The 21202-nt window shown below is 43.2% G+C and overlaps 1 protein-coding gene across 5 annotated transcripts in view; it reads left to right on the top strand.

Annotated features, from left to right (window-relative positions):
• AMPD2 (adenosine monophosphate deaminase 2) overlaps positions 1-21202 on the top strand; it is a 262492-nt gene that overhangs the window by 92845 nt on the left and 148445 nt on the right. For all 5 annotated transcript variants that reach the window (XM_082246180.1, XM_082246181.1, XM_082246182.1 and 2 more), the window contains exons 3-5: positions 6125-6255; positions 6590-6658; positions 7099-7204. In XM_082246180.1, coding sequence (XP_082102306.1) covers positions 6125-6255; positions 6590-6658; positions 7099-7204 — 306 coding nt within the window. The remainder of the gene's footprint in view (positions 1-6124; positions 6256-6589; positions 6659-7098; positions 7205-21202) is intronic.

Raw genomic sequence — 21202 nt, 5'->3', positions numbered from 1 at the left:
CACCATGACTGCTGGGTCATCCCCAGGCCCGCCCAATAATCTGTCTACCCGATCCGCGATGTGCCGAACTCGAGCGCCCGGTGAACAACATACTGTCCGGCTACCGCGATTGTTTCGACAGATTGCCCTTTCTGTCCTCTTGATGATTGAGTCCCCTACTACCACAACCTGTCTAACCTTTCCTGAATCACTGCCCCCCTTCTTCCTGGAGCTGCCACTCCCCTGGCAGATGGGGGAGGGCGCCTTCTCCAGCACTGCCACCCCTGAGCTGATATCCCCCTCAACCTGCAACTTGGCAAATTTGTTAGGGTGTACCAACTCAGGACTGGCCTCCCTGGCACTCATCCCTCTACCCTTCCTAAAAGTCACCCAACTGCCTACCTCTGATGCCTGCGTCTCCTCTACTCCTCCCTCCTCTATGCCAGCCCCTGCCAGCGCCTGATGGGTAATGTCCAAACTCCTTTCCAGGTTGTTGATGCTACGCAGTGTTGCCACTATGTTTTCTAGATCCAGGATCTGGGCTTCCAGAGAAACAAGTCGCACACATCTTGCACAGCAGTATTCGCCCTTGATTGGGTCATCAAGGAACGCATACATGCAGCAAGAAGTGCACTGAGTGGCATTCCCAATCCTGTTGGACATTATTACCCTCTACTCTATGGGGATAATTAGTAACAACCTACTATTCCTTACCTACTCTACCCCTATCTGGTACTAAACCTGGGGTACTCACCAGTTGCTAAGATACTCACCAGTCGCTAAGATACTCACCAGTCGCTAAGATACTTACCAGTCCTCCCGGGTACTCAGTCGCAGAGCACGGTCAGTCAGTTGCAGAGCTCGGTCGGTCGCTGGGCACAATCCACTTCAAATTTCATTCCACTTCATGATTGTGTCCCACTTGTTTTTGATTCTTCACAAAAAAATTAGTTTTATATCTTTATGTTTGAAGCCTGAAATGTGGCAAAAGGTCAAAAAGTTTAAGGGGGCCGAATACTTTCGCAGGGCACTGTATACTATGGCATACATCATAAATCCCCTAATGTTGCATAGGAAAGTGTGAGGTAAGAAAAACAGAACATAAAACAAACAAAAAAAATGACAAACTCAAAAGTACTGCATAACCTGGCGTGGGGCAGGCACCAGGGGTCAGCAATATCTCAGGTAACAATATTGGTCAGAGGCCAACCCATAAGGAAGAGAGGATGGGGACCATTTGGACCATAGTAATGGCAAGGGTGATAATCAATGGGCTATAACACCACACACGGAAGGTATGCCTTTTGTCCCCAATACTGTCCCCGGGTGTCTGGGACTGCCAAAATGACAGTTTAAAGTGTCTTCTACAAACTTAGTATAGTGCCCCAAACACCTAATATCTCCTGGGTACAACATATTTATTAGACAAACCCCAAAAAATGTTGTGGGAGATAAAAGAGAAAAAGAAAGGAAAAGGGTTGGACGGGTTCTTATACCTTTTTAAGTCCATAAGACCGCTCACACCGACATGTACCACTGTACTGAATAACATACACTTAGGGCCTCATGCACTACATAAACTTAGGGCTTACAACATACACTTAAGGCTTTTGAATTTCTCCTCTGAACACCTTTTACTCCTGGCAGGAAAAAGCAGCTTAAAAAATGAGCCTAAAGCCTCGTACACACGATCAGATTATCGTACGATCTTTCGTCTATTTTTTGTTGCATGCTAGTCTCATATGGAAAGTGAAGAGTTTACTTTCATACGAAAATTCTCGTATGACAGAATTCAACTCCAGAAGTTATGTCATGTGTTGAATTGTTTTGTATGTGTTCTTTCGTTTCCGAGCATGCCTAGTCTTTTGCTCTTATGATTTTTTTCAGACGAAAACTGTATTAAAGGAAAATCGGACGTTTTGTTCACGTACGATAAAAATTTTATAGCCTGCACATCCAGTTTTTGTCGTCTGAAAATTCATAATCGGCTGTCGAAAGCACTATACTAACAATCAGAAAATCGGCATATCGTTCGTCGGACGAAATTTTACTTCCGATTTTCGTATCGTGTGTGCGGACCTTAAAGCCGCGTATTGCACACCCACTTAGGTGTGTCAAGCATTTGGGCATTTATGGATTCTATTGGCTAGAATATTAATTTATTCTAGCCATTGAAAAGAATGAATGCTCAAGCTCTAAACGCATCCAGTGTTTAAGACGTATTAATGCCCATCAAGCTGTTTTTCTCCCTAAAAACTCCTCACGTGAACACTGAAAACGCAGATTTTTTAATTTTTTCTCAGCCTGTAAACGCTTCTCTTGTAATACACCAGTAAATGCTTTTGTGTGCATGGACACATTGGCTAACATACATTGGAGGGGCTTTCATAGACTGAAAAATAAAACCTAAAACACCTGTGTTAAAATAAAACTGGGCCTCATGGGAGCTTTTTCTTTACATGACTAATGATGAGATGAATGCATGTCTAAGGGTTCTTTCACACGGGCAGTCCATATGTCCATTTTTCATCCCTTCCGATTGCGGATAAAAAACGGACATAATGCATGTCAATGGGATTACGGATGTCAGCGGATGACCATCCGCTGACATCCGATTTGCGTCCTTTCCGATCAGTTCCATTTTTTGGAACAGAAAAGAACCCTATTTTTCTTCCGTTTAAAAAAACGAAACTGACCCAAAAAACGGATGTCATCAACAGATGGGATGATAAACAGACATATGGAACGGACACTCCAGAGTATCATCCGTGTCTGTGTAAAAAAAAAAAAGTGCCTGAGCAGAGTAAAATACGGTCCGCCCCATGTGAAAGGACCCTAATTCACCTTACTTTACACATTATTAAATTAAGTCTTTAGTGTTTTGGACTTATTATGCTATTTCATTTTTGTTTCCTGCATTCATATAGTAATCACATACAAATTCTAGTATACCGGTCATGTTAGTCCCTGTTAAATCTATTTTTACAATTGAATGTTCTTTCTACATTCATGCATACTTTATTGGCAATTTAGGCAGAAGCCAATAATTTAATGACATTTTTTGATGTTATCACCCTGGGGAAGGAAATGAAAACAGGAACTTGCCACTGTAACAGCATGGGACATATTTATAAAGCAGTGAATCTGACATTTGGCAAACGTTCTCTGCAGGAACATTTTTCAAGTTCATATGTTTTAAATGACTGTAGTTGACATTTTCCACCAGAAAATGTTAGGTGAAATCACATTTACTGGTTTATAAAAAGACCCCAGTGTGTCAGGCACTTGAGACCAAAGTTAACCTCTTGCTGTCCACGGTTTTTAACGCATATGTGCAGCGGCATTGAGGGTGGGCTTTAATGCTTTCTACACTGAGATCACGTTTAGTGAATGCTCCCAGCACAGTGATCAAGCTGTTAGAGAGAGCTCACAAGCCATACCAATGGTCGAGTGTGGGCAGGACCGCCTTCAATCATGTACAAACCCAATTCCAAAAAAGTTGGGACACTGTACAAATTGTGAGTAAAAAAGGAATGGACTAATTTACAAATCTCATACATTTATATTTTATTCACAATATAATATAGATAACATATCAAATGTTGAAAGTGAGACATTTTGAAATGTCATGCCAAATGTTGGCTCATTTTGTATTTCATGAGAGCTACACATTCCAAAAAAGTTGGGACAGGTAGCAATAAGAGGCCGGAAAAGTTAAATGTACATATAAGGAACAGCTGGAGGACCAAGGCCGGAAAACTATACTGAATGCCCACGATCTTTGGGCCCTTAGACGGCACTGCATCACATACAGGAATGCTACTGTAATGGAAATCACAACATGGGCTCAGGAATATTTCCAGAAAACATTTTCGGTGAACACAATCCACCGTGCCATTCGCCGTTGCCAGCTAAAACTCTATAGGCCAAAAAAGAAGCCATATCTAAACATGATCCAGAAGCACAGGCGGTTTCTCTGGGCCAGGGCTCATTTAAAATGGACTGTGGCAAAGTGGCAAACTGTTCTGTGGTCAGACGAATCAAAATTTTAAGTTCTTTTTGGAAAACTGGGACTCCATGTCATCCGGACTAAAGAGGACAAGGACAACCCAAGTGGTTTTAGCGCTCAGTTCAGAAGCCTGCATCTCTGATGGTATGGGGTTGCATAAGTGCGTGTGGCATGGGCAGCTTACACATCTGGAAAGGCACCATCAAAGCTGAAAGGTATATCCAACTTCTAGAACAACATATGCTCCCATCCAGACGTCGTCTCTTTCAGAGAAGACCTTGCATTTTCCAACATGACAATGCCAGACCACATACTGCATCAATTACAACATCATGGCTGCATAGAAGAAGGATCCGGGTACTGAAATGACCAGCCTGCAGTCCAGATCTTTCACCCATAGAAAACATTTGGTGCATCGTAAAGAGGAAGATGCGACAAAGAAGACCTAAGACAGTTGAGCAACTAGAAACCTGTATTAGACAAGAATGGGACAACATTCCTATTCCTAAACTTGAGCAACAGTTTGCAGACTGTTATAAAAAGAAGAGGGGATGCCCCACAGTGGTAAACATGGCCTTGTCCCAACTTTTTTGAGATGTGTTGATGCCATGAAATTTAAAATCAACTAATTTTTCCCTTAAAATGATACATTTTCTCAGTTTAAACATTTGATATGTCATCTATGTTGTATTCTGAATAAAATATTGAAATTTGAAACTTCCACATCATTGCATTCTGTTTTTATTCACAATGTGTACAGTGTCCAACTTTTTTGGAATTGGGTTTGTAATTCACCACATTTTCAGCCAATCCTGCATGCCCCCGGGCGTTCACGGGTACTGTTAAAGAGATTTTGGGGCTGGGAATGGGTTAAGCACAGTAAAACTTGATTAAAACAAAGTATTAAGCCTGTCAGCCTGTCTCACTTCAATTTACTACATAGAAACCATGGTTTCCAAACACTGCACTGATGATGGCCAACTAGCCAGAAATAGCTGAATGCGGTTTGGAATAAATGGCTCTATAATATTACGCTGTATTCGTGCCAAAAAACGGTGTGTTCTGATGCACAGGTGGCCCAGGTCCAAAAAAGAAATGATTTGCATGTACTGTTAGTTATCATAATATAAGGTTTTAACCCCTTGTTTTGAAGTTGTTATTCAAGTGAGACATGATACCTTCTTTTTAGGGAAGATACTGTTCCTTGCACTCATTACTTTTTAGCCTACCTCACTCATTAGACGACCTTTCTATAGGGCTGGTGCTATCATTAGGCAAACTAGGCAGCCACCTAGGGCGCACTGCTGCCTAGGGCGCAGCCACGGCATGTCCTAACAAGACAGCGGCATGTAGAAAAACTGATCTCCTGCAGCTGCTGAATCCCTGCATGAGGGAGAGGAGATGAGGCTGGCTGCAGGAGGGGAATTGAGGGGATCATTTTCTCTATATGCTGCCCTTCCTATCCGGGTCCTGCTGCCCTACTGTGATCACTTAGCTCTGCTTTTTCCTCTCTCCCATCCCCTTTGTTTTCCCTCTCCCGACCCGCTGTGCTCTCTCCCAGTCCCCTCCCCCCCGTCAGGATTGAGCATGGGGAAGGGGCTTTTTTTTTTTACTGTTGCGTGTTGTAGGATTGGATGATGTTAGCTGGCGAAATTTAGCAGTTTCATGTTTTGTTGTTTTAATATAGTCTACTGTTTTTAAAAATTTCCTATTTTATTTATTTATTAATTTAATTTAACTCACAACTTTATAGAGATAGCATCTTATGCTTCTCTGGGACAGCACTGAATTTAATTTTAGCTAACAAATTTTGCAGACTCTATCCCAGGCAGCAATGTGGGCTGTTGATTAGCATTTCTGCCTTGCAGCACTAATGTTCAAATCCTGGTTAGGGCACTGTCTGTATGGATTTGCATGTTCTCGGTTAACTCTGATTTCCTCCCACACTCCAAAGAAGCGCTGGTAGGTTATTTTTTACTTGTGCAAATTGGTCCTAGTGTATGTATGCTTGTGGGATAGGGACATTCTAAACTCGTTAAGGGCAGGTACTGATGGGCATATGCAGCATGTAAAAGGCTGTGTGAATTGTCAGCACTGTATAAATACCTGAAAGAAATATTTTTTCTCTTCTTTAAGGAACTTTTCAGTCGCTCCCTTGCTGACAGTGAAATGCGTTCTGCTCCATATGAATTTCCAGAGGAGAGCCCTATTGAGAAACTTGAGGAAAGAAGGCAGCGGCTAGAACGTCAAATAAGCCAGGATATCAAGTAAGGACACATAATGTACACATAATGATTAGCTAGTTGATCATAGAGAAAGAACCATTTTAAAGTACAGATGTAACCTACAGTATACGTTCACAGAAAAAAGTGCAAGTGTTTTTGTATTGTATATAGAAACAAAGCATTAAAAGAAGAAGTACTGTAAATGTACTGTGAGTAGTGGAACTGATAAACTGCAAGACATTTAGAAAGTAATATGGAAAGCGTATGGTTAATAGTGATAAACAACTGCACAAATAAATTCATTAACTATTTATGTATTCTTTTTGTCCTCTCCTGTTCTCTTCTGTTTTTCAATCTGCTTTTTTTTTTTCCATAGACTTGAGCCTGATATTTTACTTAGAGCAAAACAGGACTTTCTGAAAATTGACAGCAGCTCAGACTTACAGTGAGTGACTCCTGTCAATCCCTAACTAAACATTTACCTATTTAACACACAGCTTGGTCGTCCTTTATGTTTGGGGCAATTCACACCTATGCGTTTTAGTGCTGGTTAACCCATGTGCAGATATTTGCCTTTTTTTAATAGTACTAGTTTACACAGCCTTATGTGTGTTACACACAGTGACCAAAAAAGTCAATGTATGTATTTTCTTCTATCAAATCAAATTATAATGGCAACACATATCCATGCATCATGACATGCATCAAAAACACACCTAAAAAATGCAACACAGTAGCATAAGTGTGAATCCCGCCTTATCCTTTACCTTTGCACTTCATTACAATTTTATTTCCATCATGCTTTCATTCATCTCTTTCCACTTTTTATTTGTATCCGTGTCTTACTGTCCTTTTTTCCTTTTTCTTCTCATTTTACTTTCTCAGGTCATATAAAGAGGAACATGAAGAATTTGTTGATTATTTCTCAAAGGAAGTTCCTCTTGAACGGGAATATCTGAGAGTGTCCATTGCGGGTGATGAGAAATGTGGAGTAAGTATGAAACGTGGAGGAAATTAAATATTATTGCTTTTCTTAGCTAGATATATGTTATTATAGTACGCCTGTATTATGTCTATACAGTATATTCCTAGCGTTACTGGAATGTAATGATTAGGCCTGCAGTAGAATCAATGGGGAACCTATCATTTTTTAAATGCTAAATTCACCTTTAGAACATGTAACATGGTATGTAAAGACTGGTACTTCGGGTATAACTTGTAACATGTTCCATTAGCACCCCCCTCCCCTCACGACAGTGGGCAGGGGTTTTCCCTCTCAAACACTGTCACATTTAAAATCTGTGCGACTGTGTGAGGTTCGGTCCCCACAGCCGCATCCTTCATTCACAGAGCTCTGGAAATGGATAAACTACAAGTCCTGTTTCCAGCACGGCAGACAGCTTGCAGTTCTCAATGGACTACAGTTCCCTCTTCTTCCAGCTTTTTAACTGAAAGCCCTTGCAGAAGTAGGCTGAAAGCTGGAGGGAGAGTGTGCTTGAGCCTGTACAAAAATATAATCAATGCAAAATAAATGCAAAAATAATTTTCTGCAAAAATATGCGATTTTATTGTTTTTCTTTATCAGTGAATTTAGCCTTTAATACTAAAGGTGGATTATTTTTAACACATGCCCACTTTCTGGGTGTGACAAAATTATTTTCAGTAATGAACATGAAATAAAACACTAGTGAACACTGCCTAATGTAGCAGGGATTGTAGAGTGGTAGTTTTTACAAAGGGTGAACGAAGTCCATATTAAAGTGGTAATAAACCCAAAACCAAAAATGTATTATATTGCAGCTTACCCATGATTAGGTTTAGGCGTGGTGGCTGCATTTGTTTTCTTTTTTTTTTTTAAACTTTATTCCCTCTGTTTTCCCCTGGTGATATGGCCAGTAACACACCTCCTGTATTAGAGTGCCCCTCCTCTGGATGAAGAAGCACAGGGGACACCTTTCAGACAGCAGCATTGTCAGTCTGGGGAGAGGGGAGTGTTAGATGTACTAGAAGATTTAGATACACTAACAAATTGAAGCCAAACTCCAGCTAACACTTTATAAGCAGTTACAGCAAACAGTTTTTTCTTTCCTTCTGGGATAAAGGTTTTACATAAAAAAAAAGCTGATCATTGTAAGCACCCCTGGAAGAGGTCAATTGTTTGTCTCAAGCGGTGCTGCAATCTTGTAGGATACTGTCTTACGAGTCGGGAGACAAATGTGGCAAATTGTTAGCCAAGGTGTTAAGGGACCAACGTACGGCTTCTTATATAACCCATATAATGAGTGTGGATGGGCAGAAAAAATTCTCTTTACCTATAGACATCGCTTGGACATTTAGGGAAATTTGTTCCTCTCTTTACAACCTCTTAGCCACCCCTCCTTCTCCATCCTTCATTGAAGACTATCTTTCCTTGGCGCATCTTTCTCGACTTCCATTCCCAATTTGATATGACTTGGAAGCTCCTCTAACGATAGAGGAATTGCAAACAGCAGTTAGTTCTGCCAAACCCGGGAAAGCGCCTGGATTTACAGTACAGTATTATAAGACTCTGCTACCTTTGTTAGGTCCCTATATGATTCCTCTTTTCCCTCTGCCTCCCTCTTGGCCCATATTTCAGTCCTCCCTAAGGAAGGAAAAGACCACTCTGCTTGTAGTAGTTATAGACCGATCTCGCTACTTAACATAGATCTGAAACTTTTTACCAAGCTTCTTGTCTCCCGTCTCCAATCTCATTTTCCCCAGCTGGTTCACCTGGACCAAGTAGGCTTCATTCCCTCTCAAAAGGCGAGGGATTATACTATTTAAGTTCTTAAAAGAGATGTATGGGAATGTTTTTTAATTCATACTTACCTAGGGGGATGCAGCATCAGTCCGATGCTGCTTCTGTCTCCCGGCGCTTCTAACACTGAGAACACCACAGATTGCTTGGCTCTCAGCTCCGTGATCAGAGCTCTCTGCTCTGCCCCCTCCTCGCTCATTGGAGCGCTGGGTTGTGGAGGGGGTGGGAGTGGCTGGCTTAAATGCTCATCGGCTCTCTGAGAGGCTGATCCGGGTGCCAGTCCAGGCATGTGAGCAGATCCCGACTCTATGGTCGTGATGACGTCCAAGCCTGGACCGACTCCGTGACATCAGCAGAGAGCGAACTTCAGCTTGCTCTCTGCTGAAAAAACAAACTGCACTCCTGTGATCCACAGGAGAAGTACAGCCAAACAAGCTTTGGCTGTACTTCTCCTTTAACCTGGTACTCTTTCCCAATCACACTGGCCCCCTGTGTTTTTCTGAACACAGACGCTGAAAAAAGCTGAAAAAGCCTTTGAAAGGGTGAACTGGGACTTTATGTTCGCAGTCTTAAAATATATGGGCTTTGTTGACCGGATGATTCAATGGATCTCTAGTGTATATTCTGCATCGCAGGCCTCGGTCAAGGAAAATGGTGTGTTCTCAGAACCTTTCTCTATAGCTAATGGCACCTGGCAGGGCTGTCCCCTCTCGCCCATGTTATTCGCCCTTTTGTTGGAACCTTTTCTGAACAGAGTCCGGTTAAACACAGACGTCTTGGGTAGCAGGTGAGAGATCTTAACAATAAAGTATCCGCTTACTCAGATGACCTGCTCTTCTCCCTGATCAACCTGCATATCTCACTGCTCATCCCCCTGGAGGAATTTGAATATGGAGCCCTATCAAATCTGAAAATAAATTTTGCCAAATCAGACACTATGGGTGTTGCCCTACCCTCTTCTTTGCTCTGTACTATAAGGCCTAATTTAAACTACAAATGGGTGTCTTCAGCGTTAAAGTGTTTAGGTACACACACACCTCCAAACTCAGCCAATACCTTTGCATTGAACTTCCTGCCCTTACTCAGCAAAGCCCGCGCCCTTTCGGATAAGTGGAACCAAGGCTTACACTCTTGGTTTGGTCACTGAAACATCATTAAGATGCACATCTTAACAAAGTTTCTGTATCTCTTACAAACATCACCTATTCACATTCTCTCGGTTTTCTTTCACCAAATCTGCACCCTTTTCACTAAGTTCATAGGGGCTCACAAACGACCTAGGCTTCATAGACGCCTTCTGACATTGTCTAAGCATCACAGCAGAGTAGCAGTTCAGGATGCACTTAAACATTATCAAGCCACTTATCTAGGGAGGATGATTGATTAGTGTAGACATGGAGATCTTAAACTTTGGATGTCTATTGAGCAGCAGTATTGTAACAGTCACCTAGTGCACCGTGGTGTTATGCAGCCTTGCCGGCTTCTCTTAAGGCGCATCCAACTATAGGCCCTACGCTCCGCGTCTGCTCCTTTACCTGCCAGATTCCAGTGATTTCCTCCACACAGTCTCTGCTTTTTCCCATTTTGGGGAACCCAAGCTCCCCCCCCCCAGGCATGGCACCTGGTCTGTTTCGCGGTCTCCTTGAGAGAGAGGTTTTTTCCAAGCCTCTCATTTTCTGATCTCTGATGCATGGCCTTCGGTCTATACACTGACACAACAGGAAGGACAGTGTGGGTTAGACTTTTGGCAAGCGCTACAGCTCCATCATTTTTTTCCAAACCTTAGGACCCCCTGGGAACTTTTAAAGCCAACTGACATAGTTTGAATCTTTTCTGCGCGGGACAGTGGTCCCCTTTCCTATTCCCTTTCTAAGATGTACTTGCTATTGTTCTCCTCCCAAAATACTTTATTATGCCTGGCCTTAATAAATGAAAGAGAGATCTTGATAGGACCTTCATGCCTGACCAACGCCAGAATATCATACATTTTGCCCTGAAATCCTCCATATGTACGCGTACTCAGGAAACTAATTACAAGTTACTCACGCGCTGGTATCGCACCCTGTCGGTTTTGTGCAAATACTTTTCGGGTACCTCAGATCGTTGCTGGAGATACCGAGAGGAACAGGGGACTCTACTCCACATTTTTTGCTGTTGTCCAAAACTAAGACAGTATTCGCTGGAGATGAAAAAGATCACTCAACAATTTCTGGATTTTCCGATACCGGAGTATCGATGCCTTCTTCCTACTCCATTACTCACAAATTCCTCTTAAGACATATAAGAAATCAGTCTTTTGTCACATGTGTAATGCCACCAAAGCTTGTATTACATTGTGCTAAAAGGACCCTAACCCTCCTTCCATTGTCATGTGGCTCAACAAAAACATGGTCATATTGGAACATGTTTTTATAAACGAATGAGGGCAAGGCTCTACTAGAAAACTGTTTGGGAGATTGAAGACTTCCTGCCCTTCTTGCTGACACACACGCAGGCCCCATCTACTCTCCCCACTTATGCCCCCTTTTTTCCCCACCTCCCTTTCTTTCCCCATCTGATTCCTATCTATCTGGTGCTTGTGGGCATCCTATGGCTCCCCTGTTATTCTTATCCCTTCTTTCAAAAATTGGAGTATCTGTCCGAGCGAGTACTACAATATTTTCTATGGTTATCTTCTTCTTAGATGAGAGATTTTATTTATCCTCTCATGGTGTTTGATGTCTAGTACTTCCTGTACCTCTCATTTTGGTGCAATGCTATCTTTGTTTGTCTTTTTTGAGGTATCACACTTATTTTGTATTGCTCTGCTCTGATGAATGCTTTATTTCTATAAATAAAGAATTAAAAAAAAATTGTTTGTCTCATTCCTGTAAATGATACATCCGCAAGAAAGCTTGTTCTTTTGAAAAACAAGACTTACTATACAGATCACCAGGTGAAAATAAAGATTAGAAAGTCTAAAAAGGAAAACTAATGCAGCCACCAAATCTAATGGGCCATACACACTATAAGATTTTTTGAAGACTTTTTCCTTTAGACTTACCAAAACCATATAATATGAGGTCAAACCTAAACACTTTCAATTCGTATGCAATCTGGCAGGCCCTTGCACTACATAGAAAAGGTAAATCTGAAGGAAAAAGTCTTCAGAAAATCTTATAGTGTGTATGGCCCTTAAGGCTACGTTCACATCTTGGCATTGCTATTTACAGGCTTTTTTGCGGGTTTTTTTCCAGGCGTTTTTATAGGCGTTTTTCAGGCGTTTTACATGCGTTTTACAGGCGTTTTTAGGTTGACAGCTCATGTACTTTTTTGAGCGTTGGGCGTTTTGCTTAAAACGTCAAAATGCTCAGATGTGAACAGGGGCCATTGAAATGAATAGGATTTGTCTTGTTGGGTGTTTTTTGAGCTGATCCTAGAGCAGAAAAACGCACCAAAAGGCCTACATGTGAACTTAGCCTAAGTGTAGCAGGTTTTCCAGGCCTGTGGCCTGATGTGGTTCTGCCATTGTTACCGGTTACCTCCCCAGCCCATGTGAGATGCGACCCTGGGTGTGAGAACTGAGACATTGACAACTCCGGCATCTTTTTTTTGTGGTTTTATTGTAGATAAAGGCAATGGGAGAAGGGAATGAGTAGGATACTCCTTTAGGCTTAACTAGATACAATTTGGGACTTTATCCGGAAAATGTCTGTTAACGCTGCCTTGAAGCCAGCCGACGCTAGTCAGCGCTCACTGACGCTTAGAACACACTGTAACTTTACAGAAGTGCTGAATCCTTGACTCTACGTCCAGAAGACTCAGGACTGTGGAGCATAGAACTACTGACACTGTTGCAATGTAAAGTCTCTGACCACTCTCTCCAGCCTAGCACTAGCTTGAGGTAGCTTGCTGTGAATTACTGTATAGCTGCAACTTTCAACTGGTACTCTGGGCTCAAACCACAGGCACCCCCTTTACACTTTTAGCTCTTCAGGATCCACTGACTATGTACCCCCTCTGCTACTTCAGGGTCCTCAACCTAGATACAGCCTTTACAGCTAGCTGACACTGGATCCCAGAACCTCCTCCGGAGTGGTCTCCTCTAACCCCTGTGTAGGCTTTCCTGGGACTGGACCCCTCTCACTCTCCGCTGGTTTTCGGCACACCGGATCCCCTCAGCTCAACTCAGCACTCTCTGGATTCTCAGGCGACACCCCGAGACATCTACTTCCTCAGACAGGAGTAGAGACAGACGTTCTCTCCCTCCTGGGACTCTGCTCCCGCCTAAGACACCGTGTCACGCCCTTCCCCAAACTTATACCCACTCCCAGAATCCTTTGCAGCATGTTCTGCCTTCTGGGGTAGTGGGGAGACTCCCCTCTCAGGAGACACACTTGGAAACCATAACAACCTACCTAGCAAAAAGAAACATGGCCCTGCTGTTAGGCAGACAAGGCCCACTATGCATTTACCTAGCACCTACCTGTAGGGTGCTACATAAGAATTGGTAAGCTGCAATATAATAAATATTTGCGTTTGTGTTTAATACCGCTTTCAAGTGATACTAAACACACACTGTTTAATTTACATTGTCCCTTCTCTTTCTGTTTGTGAATTATGGCACTGCAATTATTTTAATAACACACAAAAATAAAAGGCACATGACCCAGCTCTTTTCCAGCCTGTCTGTAGTGAAAGAGTGGCAGGAAGAGCTTCCAGTCCTCTTAAAAAAAAAGCAGCCTTTGGAATACAGAGTAAAAATAAATAATGAATATCAATAAACTGTTATAAATTGTGTCATACAAATACATATTTGAAACCTGATCTTTATTATTTTTTCGGCAACAACATGGTTTGGGCGGATTTCTGCCAGTCACACCCTTCCACCCAGTGTCTTACAGGGGTCCCCCAACTTTTTAAACAAAGGTCCATTTTTTTGCCCTTCAGACTTTGGGACGGACTGTGGCCAGCAAGAGTGGAAATTCTCCTGGCATCAGTTGGAGTAAACATTGTCACATTTGGTATTAGGGGGAAGATTAGTGCCCCATTGTTGGTATTATTAGGAGGAATAGTGTCCTATTGTTGTTGTCAGTTGGCAGAATAGTGTCTCATATCAGTGGCAGGAATTGTGCCTCAAAGGCCAGATAAAGACAAGCAAAGGGTAACATCCAGCCCCGGGCTGCAGTTTGGCGACCACTGTCTTAGAATAACAGGGAATTGAAGCCTCCATCAATTAGGATGTAATATACCACCCCTATTGTGTTTAGCTGGTTAGTGGGCATGGAGGAGGAGGGAGGGATTGGGCTGTCATTTACCACTGTCTATGCGCACACATGTGTGACTCTATAATCACATGGGCTGCTCAGATGTGATATGGAGGAAACGCTCAGGATAGTAATACACTAAAAACTGAGCATTTTTACTAGCTGCCAATACTTTTTACAAAATCTCCAACTGCAGTGGGTACATGGACAGGAGGGGGAGAGAGAGAACAACAGGGTCAACAAGGTTTTTTGCAGAATACAGAAAACGAATCCCATAGTGATTGAGTGAGTATGAACAGCATGTATTTATAGTTTTCAATGATGTGGGTGGACACTTTATGTGATAAACAAAATAACAAGATAAGCCAGATACCTCAGGAGACTGATCTAGGTTGTACAAAACTCAGTTCCAATTTTGGTTGAGGTGGCTGATGGAGTTGTCCTCTTCCCATGTGTCTAGTTAGCGCTGATCATGACTGGAGTGGTCACATGCTTCCAGAGTGTACCTAGTTTAGAAAGAAGCTATCAGAGTATGGAAGCATCATCCGGGCAGTAAATGGGAACATATCCCACCAGAAATGTCTCTCTTTTTCATGTTTTTAGGCAAAACATGTATTAATACCGTTCCCTGGAAGTTTAGGTCTTCCGATTTTTTTTCTGATTTGCTCAGCTTGGAATCCACCATCACTGTTCCTCTTCCATCTGTTATTTCTTTACAAATCACAACCCAGTAGGAGAGGTATCCACATCAACCCTTCTGTTAGTCATAGGCTTCCAACAGTAAGGGGCAATCAGCCAATCAGGCTAAGCATTATAACATCAGTAAAGTAAAGGTTCCGCAAGAGGGTGTTGTTAACCTAATTCCAAGTAGGATTTGGCCTGTCTGTGTCTCTTGCTGTGGCTGTGTTCCTGGACCTTTCTGTATGCAGTGCTAAGAGGTTGTAATTTTTCATCAAGGAAATCTAGCCAGTTTTGTTCTGGTATCTCAGATGTCTCTTAAAATCTAAACAGTTCTGACAGTTGGGCTGGAGAGTGCAAATAAAAGAGTGTGTGCAGTGTGCAGTCACTTTTATCCTGTTTGCTGGGCAAGCGGAGGCTCTCTCTCTGGCTTTGTATTGCAGTCTTTCTGTGGGGGCAAAGCAGTCTCTATATGGGGGCAATGTGTAGCAGTCTCTCTCTATCTGGGGGCAATGTGGAGCAGTCTCTCTCTCTCTGGGCCAATGTGGAGCAGTCTCTCTCTATGTAGGGCAATGAGGAGCCGTGTCTCTGTGCATGGCAATGTGGAGCAGTCTCTCTCTCTCTTTCTCTGCAGGGCAATGTGGAGCAGTCTCTCTTACTTTCTCTGGGGCAATGTGGAGCAGTCTCTCTCTTTGGGGGCAATGTGGAGCAGTCTCTCTCTGTGCAGGGCAACATGGGATGGTCTCTCTGTGCATGGCAATGTGGAGCAGTCTCTCTCTCTCTCTGCAGGGCAATGTGAAGCAGTCTCTCACTTTCTCTGGGGTCAATGTGGAGCAGTCTCTCTATGCAGGGCAATGTGGAGCAGTCTCTCTGTGCGGGGCAATGTGGAACACTCTGTCTCTTTGGGGGGCAATGTGAAGCAGTCTCTCTCTGAAAGCAATGTGGAGCAGTCTCTCTCTCTGGGGGTAATGCGGAGCAGTCTCCCTGGGTGGGGCAATATGGAGCTGTCTCTCTCCCCGGAGCCAAGGTGGAGCAGTTTCTCTCTCTGCAGGGCAATGTGGAACAGTCTCTCCCTGGGAGCAATGTGAAGCAGTCTCTCTCTCTCTTGGTGGGGAATGTGGAGCAGTCTCTCTGTGCGGGGCAATATGGACATGGCTGAGTGCGGGGAGTTTCCGGGGGTGTCCGTATTGAGTGATAATTACCCAATATGTGTAGCATACTATAAGGAGTAATATACCACTTTACAGTATGAGGAGGACAGCAGGAATATACCATTGTACAATATGGGGATATACCACTACACACCTTAAACATACACTGATTGTGCTTATCATCCCTAATAGATGGGCTGCTCTACCGACTTTTAGGGATGGCAGTGACCTGTTTGCAACCCGCACATGTCCACTCAACTTAGCTAATTTGCTTGGGTGCTCAAACACTGGAGTGGCCTTGCTTTTCTGTGCACCCCTGCCACTTTCTCTTAACTACAGTAAACCAGTTTACTACGTGATCATCTGGATTTACCCCTTTCCCTCTTCCCCAACGCTCTATCATCTTTTAGCTACATTCCCGCATCACACTCGACTCGCAGGCAGTTCACACTGCCATATGCGAATCACTGGGGGTGTCAATACAAAGTTAAAGACACCCCCAGATCAGTTTGCATATCGCAGCGCGAATTGTCAGTTCGGAAATGAATCAGATTGCATAGGTATGAACACCCATGCAATCCGATTCTGGTGCGGACCAAAAAAAGGGTCCTGTGTGACTATGGTCCAAATGCAATTCAAATTCAGCCATACAATCTGTATGGCTGACTTTGCATCGCACAGACATTGCATGTGATTTGCAGAGCAATGCGCTGCGAATCACATGCGATGTCTGACAACGCATATGTGTGAACCGGCACTTAATGTTTTCAAGTCTCCCCAGTGTTGAAATTGGCTCCTTGAGATTACTAACGTGATCTTTCAGGACAGCAACCTACATACATCAGTCATAAGTGATATTCATCTTTGCACCATTTGTGTGTATGTGTGGCACACTGTGCACTGCCAAATATCTTCAACCTTGCCAGCAGTCATTATCTCAGTTACAATGTTACAATGTTTATATTACTTACAAGAAGTTAACCATTTTACTTTCAGGTTGAAGACTTTTTTAGTTTTAAGCTCTTTTGTTTTTAATTCCACCTAATCCAATCCATTTAGTTCACAATCCCGCTATGAGCAAGCATTACTTTCATACGAATCTGTATTTTTAGGGTTATAGCTTACAATACAACATTAAAGTGTCAGAAAGTCACTTTTATTAAATAGTTTGACTGATACTAGTTATCATATCAGCTTGTTGCAGCTTTGTGATTGCTTACTGTTTAGAATAGAGCCTCTGAGTCTCTTAAGTGAGGCTAGGTTAAGCTCCTGAGATTTTGAGATCCTTAGAAGACAGATCAGACCACATGTTTGTACTGCAAAAGCTTAGTTCTTTCCAGCTCTCTATTCAAAGAAGATATATTTACTGTATGTCTTTCTCACTGTTATATACTAGTAAAGGGTGCTTATTTACTATTCAACAGCTATTGTTGGAAACATAGTTGTTCCAGAAGAAATGGGCATCTATTTCTAATATTCCAGTTCAAATGCAGGCACTTCAGTAGAGTTCGTCATCCAGTCCATCCCTGCGCCTGCGTGGAGCCTCCATGGAGCCTAGGCTATACATGGGGTTTCCACTGCTGCTCAAGTCAAGATAAAAGTGAAACTATACTTACCTCGACTGAAGCGGTGTTCACAAGAACTCTTGCCAGTCACTGTCATCTTCGGCCGGTCTTCTTCTGGGTTCTGACCTTTGACCATTTTGATTGGCTGGCCAGAATGACATCACTTCAGCGCATGTGTGGGAGTTCATTTTGGCAGATGCTGAAACTGTACACTGAGCATGTGCCTGTACATTGCTAACAAGGAAGTACAAATACTTTAATGCAGAAGAGACAAAGTATAGCTCTTCTGCATTAAAATCCTGGGTGTTCACAAATATTTTTTTTTAAAGTAGTTTCACGTTAAGCCTCACCACCTCCTGGTGCTAACTATTTTATCTCTAACATTGGCTGTCATAACTTCAAAGACCAGTAACATTTCTGGAATTTGAAAGCTAAATGACAGTTAGGTTCCAATTTATATTGGAGAGCGGATATCTGCTGGATACTGCAGTATTGCTCCACACCACAGCCTGGATTTTATGGGCCTGCATGCTCCAGAGAAATCTCTGTGTTTGTAGACTAGTCAGTCACATAACTTTGAAATGTCACATGACTAGGGTTTGATACAGCTGTCTTCTCATTGTTAATAATGGTACATCACTTGCATCTTAAGCAAATAGAGTGCAATGCACATTTGTAAAGGACACTGCTGTGCTTTATAACTGTTTGTTTGTGGGGGGAGGGGGGTTACCATTGTTTTTAAGAAGGAGTATGGTTGCAGTGAGGCTATGCTACTGCTTTATAAATGAAGCCCATACTGGGGCTAACTGGACTTGGGATATTAAGGCCCCATATACACCCTGACGCTAGGATTCAGAGGTACAACAGAGACAAAAAAATGTTATTTAAAGACAGGTACTTGCAGAGATCAAAATATTGCTCCACATCAGTAGTGTTCCTGCCTGGAAAACATTTTAGACAAACTTATGTTAATTTAAAAATGTTAGTGAAACAATTAATTAAATTGTTGTGTCAGACCCTGATTATAAGCTAAAAGAAGTTAATAACTCCTTAACGCTGTCTCCCAGGGTCCCTTTAAGTGGCCTTTAATGCCCAAAAGGTGGTGTGGCTTCTCTATCAGGTGACAATCGTGATTGGCTCTCACAAAGGTTACATAATGTGGAGCCCATTCTACTGCCTGTCGGTGAGCACTGGCTGAGAGCACACAGTATCCACGCTCTCAGCGCACAACCTCTGGCCGCCTTGGATGCAAATGTGTGGCGACTGGCAATAAAAACTGGATTTTTGTCTTACCGTAAAATCCTTTTCTCTGAAGTTCAATGACAGCCACAGCTCCATATAATTCTTGACCATTGGGTTATGCGGCCCCCTACAGGAGTAGAACACTAGGCAGGAAAAAGCTTTACCACGCCTATGGGGCAGTCCCTGCGGGCATACACCCACACACTCTGCTATAGGCTTCAGTTTCGTTGCAAGCAGTGTTTAGAGGAAAAACCCCAACCCACTCAAAATAGAGGGGCGGTTGCTGCATCTGTCAATGAACTTCAGAGAAAATGATTTTACGGTAAGACAAAAATCCAGTTTTCTCTATCATTCATTGACAGACGCAGCTCCATATAATTCTTGACCATTGGGACATCCCAAAGCAGTATTTGCATGAGGGGTGGGAAAACAATGAGGAAAAAGAACGTAATTCCTAACAAGACTAAAACTTTAGCCAACCAGAGAATATAGAGCTCAACCAGGAACAACAGGAACTCATCTGGACAAGCACCCTCAAAGAGAAAAAGTCTCTTTCAAACAGCAGCCAAAAGAAGCATCCGAGGATGCCAACACATCTACTTTATAAAATTTTGTGAACGTGTGCACAGACGACCAAATTGCCGCCTTGAAAACTTGTATCACCGATGCCTGATGGCGAAAAGCCCAAGAAGCACTCAACGCCCTAATAGAATGCGCCTTCACAGGGAAAGGTGGAACCTGACCCTTCAGTGAATAAGCCTAAACCACCATCTGCCTGATCCACCTAGATATGGTCACAGCACACGCAGCCAATCCCTTTCCGTAAGGACAAAAAGAGAATCTGATTTCCTGAAAGATTCAGTAGCCGCCAGGTAAACCCTAGTTGCCCGAACCACATCCAAAGAATGCAAATCAATTTCCTTAGGATGCTTGGGCTTAGAACATAAAGAAGGCAGCACAGTGTCTTCATTTAGATGGAATTTAGAAACCACCTTAGGAAGAAATGACTGACTAGGTCAAAATACTACTATATCTCTGTGGACCACTAAACAAGGCGAACGCCAGGAAAGCGCCTCCAATTTTGATACTATGCGAGCAGAAGTAATAGCCACCAAAAAGGCAACCTTCTGAGACAAGGTAAGCAGAGGAATCTCCCTAATGTTTTCAAAGGGAGGTTTTTGAAGAACAGATAATACCAAATTCAGAATCCACGTAGGTAACGGGGATCGCCTCGGAGGGGCCATATGACGGACCCCTTGGATGAAAGTGTGAATCAACGCATCCGAGGCTAAAGGACGTTTGAAAAACACAGCCATGAAATGTACGATTTGGCCGTGGCATTGTCCGATTGAACCCGGACTGGACAACCTTGTAGACGATTTGTCCAGTAACAAAGGCAAAGCTTTATTGCCCTGAGTTCCAGAAAATTGATCAGTAGTCTGAACTCTTCCACTGTCCAAGACCCCTGGGCACACAACTTCCCCAGTACTCCTCCCCAGCCGGACAGGCTGGTGTCCGTGGTTACCACGGTTCAATACAATGAAAGGAAAGACTTGCCTTAGCCGAAGTGGAATCCAGAGTCAGACCCAGGTAGACTAGTCTTGAGGATGGTACCAGGGCTGATTTTGCAAAATTGATGGTCCAGCCAAACTCTTGCAGAATCCTTACAGTGATTGCCAAATCCCCCAACAGAGCTGAATGAGATTCTGCTCTTAACAGGAGATCATCCAGGTACCCCAGGACCCCAATCCCCCTCTGACGTAAAGGTGCCATTATCGGAGCCAACACTTTTGTGAAGGCCCTGGGAGCAGAGGCGAGACCAAAGGGTAGCACCACAAATTGAAAGTGCTCCTCTCCCACAGCGAAGCGAAGAAAACGCTGGTGTCCAGCGTAGATAGGGATGTGTAGATATGCGTCCTTGATATCGATAGAGGCCAACAGGTCTCCCCACCACCATGTAAATAGACTCCATTCAAAACTTCTGTACCTGCATGAAGCGGTTCAGAGCTTTGAGATCCAGGATTGGACACGCTTTGCCACCCTTCCTGGGCACAGTGAACAGGTTTGAATAAAACTCCTGAAAACGTTCCCGAGAGGGAACCGGCACAATCACTCCCTGGGACAGCAGATGTTGCACCGCCTCTCATAGGTCCATTAACTGATCTGGAGATAGGAGGAGGTTGGGCGGGTAGAACCTGTCTGACGGGGGGGGGGGACCTGAATTCGATCTTGTAACCTGATCGAATCAGTTTGTGACCCCATTTGTCCTGAATCAAGAAAGTCCATGGTTCCGGAAAGAAGCAAAGATGTCCCCCCACCCCAGAAATG

This window comes from Pelophylax lessonae (genome assembly GCF_965119305.1).
Source record: "Pelophylax lessonae genome assembly, chromosome: 2".
NCBI lineage: Eukaryota > Metazoa > Chordata > Amphibia > Anura > Ranidae > Pelophylax > Pelophylax lessonae.
This window is presented reverse-complemented; position numbering and strand designations above follow the sequence as displayed.